General features: G+C 34.5%; 1 protein-coding gene across 5 annotated transcripts; it reads left to right on the top strand.

Moving 5' to 3' along the window:
* Positions 1-732: 732 nt before the first annotated feature.
* LOC121265967 lies at positions 733-8,850 on the top strand. Of its 5 annotated transcripts, XR_005940716.1 has the most exons (9): positions 734-1,309; positions 2,983-3,037; positions 4,907-4,981; positions 5,175-5,266; positions 5,803-5,884; positions 7,179-7,262; positions 7,971-8,097; positions 8,481-8,539; positions 8,638-8,850. XR_005940716.1 is itself a non-coding variant. In XM_041169650.1 (8 exons), exons 1-7 carry the CDS (start codon positions 969-971, stop codon positions 8,517-8,519), a joined length of 768 nt encoding a protein of 255 aa, XP_041025584.1. In that variant the 5' UTR covers positions 733-968; the 3' UTR covers positions 8,520-8,539; positions 8,638-8,850. The 5 variants fall into 5 exon arrangements, 4 of the variants coding, with proteins under 4 accessions (XP_041025584.1, XP_041025583.1, XP_041025582.1 ...); XM_041169650.1 differs by lacking the exon at positions 7,971-8,097 and having other exon boundaries at positions 733-1,309; XM_041169648.1 differs by having other exon boundaries at positions 8,481-8,850.
* Positions 8,851-9,996: the final 1,146 nt, after the last annotated feature.

Below are 9,996 nucleotides of genomic sequence, written 5' to 3'. Positions count from 1 at the left end.
TAAATTGTGAAAATGAACGACGTCTTAGAGCATTCACATCCCATTTTTCATAAAATTCCTTATAATTTAGCTAAAAAGTACATTTTCTAAAATTTTTTCTTAAATTTTACTCATATTTCAAAAACCTCTTATATCCCATTTTCTATCATTTCTCTATTCTATTAAAATAATATTTTTCTATTATTTTTTTATTAATTTTTCTCTCACTTCCATTTACAAACTTAACTACTCAATATTTTTTCTTATATTTTGAACCATCACTCTAATGAATATTTTAAACATTTTTCTTTGTGGATATGATAATATTTTTACAATTAATTTTTTTTATATCCTAGTAATTAATTAAATTGTTTTTAAAATTATTATTTAAAACTATAACAAATATGAGTATGAGAGAAATTGTAGATAAATGGAAGAAGAATTTATTTTATGTATTAGAATAAAATATTGATAAAAAATAGTTTAGGAGATAAATAGTGATTCTTTATATTTAAAAAATTACTGTTTATCTCCTAAATTTTTTTCCTAAAATAGGAATTGGAATATGGAGAATATTTTGATCAAAATCTTAAAATAAACTTTAAATTCTAGGAAAAGTGGTGCTTTGAGACAGATGTGGATGCTATTGTAATATTATTCTCACAGCGCATGATAGAAAAAAGGGTGACTATGTCTATTCACCAATATTATCGCGGAAGATATTCGGAGTGGCTCTGAGGGAATATAATTTGAAAATATGTGGCAATGGTTTTTTTCCCCGTGGAGCGCCTGATTTTTTCTCTTCTTCCCTCTTACTGGCTTCCTCAAAAAACCATCTCTTCTTCAGTTTGAGCAACGATTGTATATCTGCCAATTGTACAACACTTGTTGTACGTAACCGAACATTCGAAACTAGAATCAAAGGCTAAAGAAAAGCCCCCTTTTCATCAATCATCACCCAAATACACAATAAATTGTAGTTTTGGTGAATGGCACAGTTCATAACACAGGGACGCTTGAAGTTGCTCTTCAGTGGCGACGGGATTTCACTTGGTTTCGAACCCAGAGACCCATTTCACTGTAAGCTCAGATCGGTTCCAGCCCACATGGACAGACTCAAGTTTCTTAGTTCTACAAGTAGATTTTTTTCTTCTTCTTCTTCTTCTTCCTCTTCATCCGTGAATAACAAGCTCGGCCATTTCAATGCGGATGCGCGTCTTGGTGATGACGAGGCTGTGCATGATGATGATGGTAATATTCATCATGATGATGCTTTTGAGAGAGATGATTTGGCTGGTTTTAGAGGGCTGGTCTTGGATATCTCCTACAGGTCAGCTACTATTATGGCCCGCCCTGTAGCTGATTGTTTTCTGTTTTAACAATTTTGTTAGTCTGTCTAGCAGCCTTTTTTTTTTTTTAATAATTATGAGCTGGTACTTTTTTAAGCACTATGAATTTACCGTTGATCTCTGCTAAAAATTTCATCAATCTGCATTTGGGTTGTTGCTGGTGTGTTAGGCTCTGATAGCTCTAGGTAGAACCTAAGCCAACACATACGTGATTTTGAGGATGTTGGATCATATTTTTAGCTTAGAAAAATATATTTGCCTTTTGTTGGTAACTCTCTGTACCAAAAAGCTATGGTCTTTAAGTGGGCCTTGCAATTTTACACTAATTTAAAGGGTGGGTCATTACTGCTCTCAAATGAAAGGAAGGAATCGTGGTCGTAATTTTAGTAGCTGGAAATATTCTAGTTTCGTTCCTATGGCATCGATCATCAACTTACTTGGCAGCAGCATGAACGTGAGTCCGATGTTTTTAATAAGTTAGTTAAACTGCATCGTGTTCAAAATCAAATAATTGTTCCTGAGTAGAAATTAACTACGGATGGTTGGAAAATGAGATGAGAGGAGAAATCTATGAATAGTAGTGAAATATTTTGAGTTATTATGTTTTATTGGGTTTTGGAAAAGGATAGAGAAAAAGTTGAATAGAAATATTATAAAGTTAAAATATTGTTAGAATATAATTTTTTAATATTACTTTTGTTTTGAGATTTGAAAAATTGAATTATTTTTTGTATTTTGTTTGGAAGTTTGAGAAAGTTGTAATGATTATGTAATGATTAGATGAAAAAATTGAATATTTGAAATTGAAAAATGTTTGTATTTGAGTGATGTTTGGGAATGAGTTGAGATGAGATGGAACGAGATGAAATCTCTTCCAATCAACCCTAAGTCTTGAAAATTTCATAAGAATTACGTGTTGATGCATTTTACAAATATGAAGAAATTGGATGCTATCAGCCATAACCGCGGAAAGTACAGTTTCAATCAGGCAATTATCACTGAGAAGCCCAATAGTTATAGACATCTAAGTTAATGGAAAATATCAGGCCAGCACCATATAAGAGAATGTAAGATCCTGTCAGCATGTTGCATTGAAGATCACAAGAAGAGGTACCATATCATTTTTTATTTTCTTTTTTGCAAATTTACAAAGAAAGAAGCCTAGTGATAGGACTACAGATCAAATACACGGAAAGAAATAGACACAAACTCAGTAATTAATGAAAAAATAGTTCCTAGTTTATCATTTTTAATGTTGAAGATATGATCAAGATAATGATAATTTTTTCGCACAGAATATGCTGACCTTAATCCAGCAGGCTATAACCTTGTTAGCTTCTTTAAGCAGTTTAATTTACCTCTTCTGTTGATTTCGATCTGTAAATATTGGGTGTTCAATACTTTATTTGCACTTGGTCATATCTGTGCCTTTTTCTTCAAATTGTTGTCTTGAGAAAGGCAGAAGGGAAAGAGCCATGAGAATTTAAGCTTGAGTTAATTTCCTGCTGTTCATATGGCTGCAAATATGTAAGCATCTATTGTTGGGTGCTTAAGTATTTGAGTTAACCCTTCTTTCTCTCTTTCCTTTCTACCATTCTAGATGGACTTGCAGGGTTGTTTGCTTATGGTTCTTATCACTGTTTTCCTGTGCCAGGCCAGTGAATGTTGTCTGCTGGAAGCGTGCTATTTGTTTGGAGTTCATGGAGAAGGTTTGATTGCCATGATCACTTATTCATGTCGGATTTTTGGACATTTTCTAGCAGTAGCTCTACATGCAATTACTTACCTCCATGGATACTCTTTTTTTTTTTTTTTTTTTTTTATAATAAATAAATAATCAAAAGAAGGTGAAATCTTGGCTATCATTAAAATATAAGAATCTTTTGGATCACCGAACATCACGTCTAGTCTATCAAATGACAGAAGAGTCAAATACTCAACAAGTAGCCTGCTATAGAGTGAAATTCTTTTATAAATAAGAGTTATCTTTGAAAAGTATCACATTTCACATGCACCGTGTGTATTTTTATTCATGCTTTTCAAAGATAAGGGATCACAATTCCATATGCGTGGCCACAAGTGGAGTTGTTACGCATTATAAAACATTTTTCTTTAAAACTTTTGGGTGGCCTTTGCACATTTATGCCTCGTGTCAAGGTTTGTGCTTGCAAGGATCCCAACTTCGTTCTTGTGGTGTCACATGTAAGGTATGACAACACTTGATAAACAATGGTGCATTTGAGTAGGTCAACCTACACAGACCATACACTGATGATTGCCTCCACCTTTTTGCTCCCGTACCATCACCTCAGTATACAGCCAAAACATTTTCAAAACATTAATGCATCATCATTCATTCTTTTCAGTATTTCCTTTATTATAACTTTCCATGAGCATATCTATATCATAAAAATAATAGACGCATGCATCATTAAACATTTAAATGAACTTGCAATTGATAACATATCATGTATGATACATAAAACGAAGTTTCCAAAGAAAAAGCTATAGCATATACATAACTCCAAAACGTTTTCGGAAAAATCATACAAAACTATGTAATCAAAATAATTATGCAATGTCCTAATCATGATCCTTTATCCTTATGCAAAACTTGAGATTTGACAATGCTAAACATGTGGATAGATTATAATTTTTTTTTTTTTTTTACATTTTCAGATCTGTTTCAACTCACAATTAGGCATGTGGCACTTCAAATCATTCATGCAGCATAAAATCAAATATAGAAGAAATAATCATGCTGCTTAAAGGATAAATCAGAGTCTAATCCTATTGGCAGATTTCTTGATAATTTACTGTGAAAGATTGGGTCTTGCATTGATTTTCATGGCAAAGACCATTCAAGAAAGATGTAGAAATCCATTAGTAAGTAATTTGAAATCTAAACCTTAATCTTGATGAAAATATAAAACTCATTTAAATCAGAAAATGTGGGGCCAGCTAGGGTTAATCTTAAGAAAGGAGAAGCACTATGACTTTTATGAAATATTTGATTTTGGGCTGAAAGGGGGCATTAGCATGTTGAGTAACGGCTGAGTTTTGTTGAAAAACACAACTAAAATCCACAATTAAAATCCACGCACAGCCAGTTTCGATCTAGTTTTGTTGAAAAAAAAGATTCTTGACAGCTTTAACCTTCCTTTAGGAAGCCTTCAGTCCCTTTTAACCCAAACCGTTTTCCTCCATTTTCTAACCAAAAAAAAACAATATTTTGACTTGTATACTCAAAAGAAGAGTGGAATGACCAACAGGGTATCTTTTGACATCCATATAAAAAATGTCCTTTCTAAACATAGAGACTTAGATTTAAAGAAAGTCCTAGTTTCCTAAAATAAAAACCCCACAATTTCGGGTGTGACATCTGTTTGAGGTTCTTTTTGTCAAAATTGTTTCTGGCAGTTGGAACATAATCTGCTTTTTCTTTCTCATTGTCTTTATATAGGCGTACTTTCAGGCAGAAATTTTTTTTTCTCTTTTGGCAAATTCTCAGCTACAAACATATGCATATGAGATGAGCCTGTTTTAACATTTTAGTATCAAAACTTGTTTTTATCCAGGCTGATGTGCTAGAATATTATGATCAGACAGTAAATTCCCCCAGTGGATCCTTCTACATACCAGCTGTCTTGAGGGTATGCAATCAAGGTGTACTTTTGGTTATTAATTTGTTTTGTATTTTATTTTTCCTTGGATGGCAGTGTTGCCGATGGTTCTTATGAGACCTTTTCTTTTGTTTTGAAATTTTATCTTTTGCAGGATTTCCTCTCTTTTATTTCCCAAGTCCTCCAGTCTGCTCAAACTGATCATATCTTGCTTTGCTTCCAGGTTCCCCATTTACTGCAGGTTATAAAGAGAAGAAGAATCAAGAGCAATCTTAGTCGTAAAAACATACTATATCGGGACAATTACACTTGTCAGTAAGTAATTTGCTCATGTACCCTTTTGCTTAAGTTAAATGAATTTAATTCAGCTAGTTAACAATAGTTTGCAAAACAAACACATTGTTATGCCCATTCTTGGCCTAAAAAAGGTCTCAGGCAATCCCATGCAGATTTAGGGTTATTTCTCTCTCTCCCTCTCTCTTTCTTACCAGTGGGTTCTCTATGATAATCTTTTCTCTGCTGCTGCAACGTTACATTTCCTTTTGTGATTAAAAACCCGCTTCAGAATAACCAGTGCTAAAGATAATTAAAGTATATTTTCTTGCTTATATATGAATACAGACCTAAACCTGGGAAGTTATAGGCTAAATCCAAACTTGGTGGTGCATCAAAAAGCATCAGAATCTCTTTTAGGTTTTCCTGTTTACTTTGCGCCGAAATAATTCGTTTCTTTCCAATAATGATTTTCAATGTATGGTTATTTGAGCTTTGCAATCTGATGGTAATTTGTTGCTGTTTAATTTGTTATGTCATTTAAATTGTATTACTAAGTAGCATCCCTTTCTCAACAGGTATTGTTCTTCACATGAAAATTTAACCATTGACCATGTTTTGCCGGCTGCACGTGGTGGACAATGGAAATGGGAAAATCTGGTAAGATCATATATGACATGTTTTTTACAAAACATTGCCTCAACTCTCATTTGGGTCATTCTTCTAAAACTCCGAGGTGGTGCTGTAATCAGACTGTTTTAGAGCAGTATTTATAGCTATAATCTATAGGGAAACAAAATTTTTAGGAGCTTGTGCAAAGGACGGGAGGAGGTTTTTCTGAGAACTTGAAAAGCAAAAGAGCTTATAATTGAAAACAGCACTGCAGAAGCCACACTGAGATGGTGTTGAGTCTCCAACAAAATATGCTTAGCAGACTATTACACCCTTATATTTTCCAACTGAAGAATTCCATGACATATTTAACAAGGGTGCTTACATTTCACTAGGTCCTATAAGAAATAGCCTTGACTCGGATAATTTCATTTTCAATTAGTTGTCAGCTTCTTCCCTACACTCTCAAATATTTACTTCAGCAGGGAGATGATATTTATTCTCTCATGTTACTCTATATAGATTAATAGGGTGCCGGTATACCCCTTTCTTTATAAAACTGAAAAACTTATCATTGAGGACAATTCTAAGGGGGAGAACATTGAGATAGATTTGGTAATAATTGACTGTGTTGTAACTATGGTTGACCAGATTGACAAAAGGTTCTAGACTAGGTGGAGGAACCCTGGACGACATTGTCAAATTTTTTGGCTTTTGATATTTGATTGAAGAAAGCTGGCTTATGAATGTGTATACAGAATATTGAAGTGAGTGTTTGCATTCTGGTAAGTTTCCTATTTTAGTAGCGCCTTTTACCACTTAAGCTAATGGCAGGTTAAGTGATAAAAAAATGTATCTTGGACCTTAATAAGAGGATACTCCTCTCGGTCAATTGTATGACCATTTCGCCTTAATATGTATGAATCAGAAGAACATCTTCTGGGTTCTATTTTTCATCTCTCTTAATTGATATTGTGAAAAAGAATGAATATGGAGTTGACTGAAAACACTAATGAAGAACTGTGCTAAAAGAGAGTAAGAAAAGTAGTTCTAAAATGATTAAAGAAATCTTCGATAGGAACTAACATAGCCTTCAAAGAATATGGGAACAAACATGTACCGGAAATCACGTTAGAAAAGCTATTGGTGATAGAAAATGGGTAATGAAACATGACATTTCACCGTGATGGAAACATCAAGGAGAAGTCTCTTTCTCTAAATGTTGGAGGTGGGAGAAGGAAACTGGGTCAAAGAAAGAGAGTTTCTGGTAATTATGGTTTACATGGATAACAGCTACTATCTAAAAACTAACTTTGTGGTTTGTGGTTCTTTTCAATAATAGGTTACTGCTTGTGCCAAATGCAACTCAAAGAAGGGTCAAAAGACTTCAGAGGAAGCAAATATGAAGCTGATTAACATTCCAAAGGTATTAATCCTTCTCTGTGTTAGTATTTGTAGAGAATAGTTAATTGCAAGCCTTCATGTTTTGTTGAAAATCATTTCCCTTGAAAAGGACGTTATGTGAGAGTCTGGCTACAAATACACAGCACTGCATTTATTTTTATTTGGGGGAAATTATGCTTTTTACCGCTAACACCTTGAAAAGACACGCAATACCATGACACCTAGTATCCCCATGACCTGCAAGGCTCATTAAACATTTAAAATTAATGATGCTCGCAAAATGACACAAGTGAGGACTCTGTAGATAAAAATGTTGGAAAAAGAGGGTCTACGTCTTCTTCATCTACTCCTTCTCCTTCATTTTGTGAATACCAAAGAGAGAAAAACGAAGGTTGTAATACTATTAGTAAATAGGGAGACACCATTATAGAGAGCTTGAGGTCTCCATCTTATAATCTCCATATTTTATAGTGGATTTACCCTCTCCGATTGCCTGTGAACAGAAGCCTTTGTACCGAACCATTTAAATATTCTCTTTTATTTCCTATTATTTTATGCAAATCCTGTTCTCCTGCCACCATCTGGCCAACGTTGATTGTCGCATCCAAAAATGGCATCGACGAAAGAATTTGCTAATTGAAACATTATATATTCAAAGTTATAGTTCAGAGATATATGTGGCCGTACTTTCCTTGTACTGTAACAAGACTCCATGCCCTGGATCTTTCAGGCGCCAAAAGACTATGACATACTTGCCATACCACTAACAAGCGCAGCGATAAAGATGCTGAAAATGAGAAAGGGGACGCCTGAAGAATGGCGTCAATATCTGTCACAGCCGTCTTCAGAGCCATGAGGTTATCCCTGGTGACCACTGTATATTCCGGTGTTATGTACATATTATTGACTTGTTCTCATTCTTAATGCTCAAGTCACCTAAAAGAACGTCAAATGTTTATGTATTCCATTGTGGTGTAAGCATTTCACTTCATTTTCCTCAGGAATTGTAAAAAAGCTTTGTTGTACTCTGTCTAACATGGTTTTGAATATCTTGCTTTCACCTAATTTTTCCCAAGTTTTTAAAACTCAGATACTGGGTCTACACTTGCAACTAGTTTCATCTTTTGTTCTGTGTTGATTCTCATGATGCTTGATACAGAATTTGGTCCTCAAGAGGTCGATTATATTCAGAATTATATGATATTTTTTTTAATGTAAGTTTTCTTTCTTCAACCTACAGGCATTTTTTTCAACTCAAAATATGTTTCATCTGGCATAATAGTTATGCGATCAAGGCTGGTGAGATAGGATATATCCATCAAATGCTTACGTTTGAGGTTAAATTACTTTGAATGAGGCCTGATGGTTAACAGTTGATATGGATATTTTTGGAGCAGTGAGGATTTATTCTCTGCTTCATAGAGAAGAATATCATTGAAAAGGATTTGTCTACCCGTTGAATGAGAGGGCTTGGGAATTCGAAACTTGCATACATGTCCTTGATGCTTTACATTGTAAACTGGCCCGGAGAGCATTGACTTCAATCTCTCCATGGTCAGTTGTTTTTACAACAGAAATACATGAGAAATTCCTCTTTACTTTTATGGAAATCTATTGACCATTTATTACCTATCATCCAAAAAGCTAATGGGAAGATAAAAAAAAAGGGTGCACTGAATTTTTCGTATGACAATGGAAATGGCTTCTTGGCTTAGAGAGGGAGAGGGTGGGAGGGGACCTGTGAGCTTTCAACCTGTGGGCGATCCTTATTTAATCCACATTAAACTGCGCGCTGGTTCTGACTCGCGGGTGGGTTTGGAAACATACTAAAGACGGCTCATTCAACCAGGCCGGAACTTGTTGAGAGATAAATCTCCCTGTTTTCCTTCCTTTTCAATCTTTCATTTGTAATGCTGTTATACCTATTAGAATTGCTGTTTTTGTGTGGAAGTTGCGGAACAATGGTATTCCATTGGAGAGCAATGTGGAATCTCCTTAGCCTCGATTTGTGCCTGCTATTTAAGTTGGTCTGAAACAGACCCTCATGTGTTTTTAGAGAATTGTTCGAAAACGAGTGTTTGGATCACTTGGGCATTGTTTCTCCTCACTTTTGGCTGCTCTCATATAATTTCTAATAGTTGGAAGAACAAGGCCACCTCATGTTGGATCTTCTTTCATCAAAGGTTGGCTAGGAATGCAGCAAAATCTGAAAATGGTTAAGAGAACTCAATTCTCTTGGTAAGCCATCTTTTCTTACCAATAAGCGAAACACCCTTGTTCTTGGCTCTCTTCACACTCCTCTAACAAAAGCAATGATATATATATATATATATATATATATATATATATATATATATATATATATATATATATAAAGAAAATTAGGGTCTCGTCTTTGTGCTCCTTTGAATTCAATTTATTATCAAATAAATACTCAACCAACAAGTGACCCAGGCGCACAATTTTTACAAGTTTGGAAATTAAAAGTTTTATCCACTGATCTTTTATGTTTTTTTCAGCCCTAGCCTCCCCCGCATCTATTTACTTTTGAAGAAACATCACTTTATCACAACAAAAACTCTACTTACAACCGGCTGGGGAAACCCCCGCATAACCGGGCCCACTTTTTATAAAAAAAAATTATTTTTTCCACTTCTCTCTCTTCGTTTCGTTCAGCTCCATGACTCTTCATCTCTATCTGTTCTTCAAAAATCTTTTAAGTCACGTAAAACTAGCAAAAGAGAGGAGCAAAACTG

Source organism: Juglans microcarpa x Juglans regia, chromosome 5D (genome assembly GCF_004785595.1).
Source record: "Juglans microcarpa x Juglans regia isolate MS1-56 chromosome 5D, Jm3101_v1.0, whole genome shotgun sequence".
Classification (NCBI taxonomy): domain Eukaryota; kingdom Viridiplantae; phylum Streptophyta; class Magnoliopsida; order Fagales; family Juglandaceae; genus Juglans; species Juglans microcarpa x Juglans regia.
The sequence above is the reverse complement of the archived record's forward strand: the minus strand, read 5'-3'. Positions and strand labels throughout refer to the sequence as shown.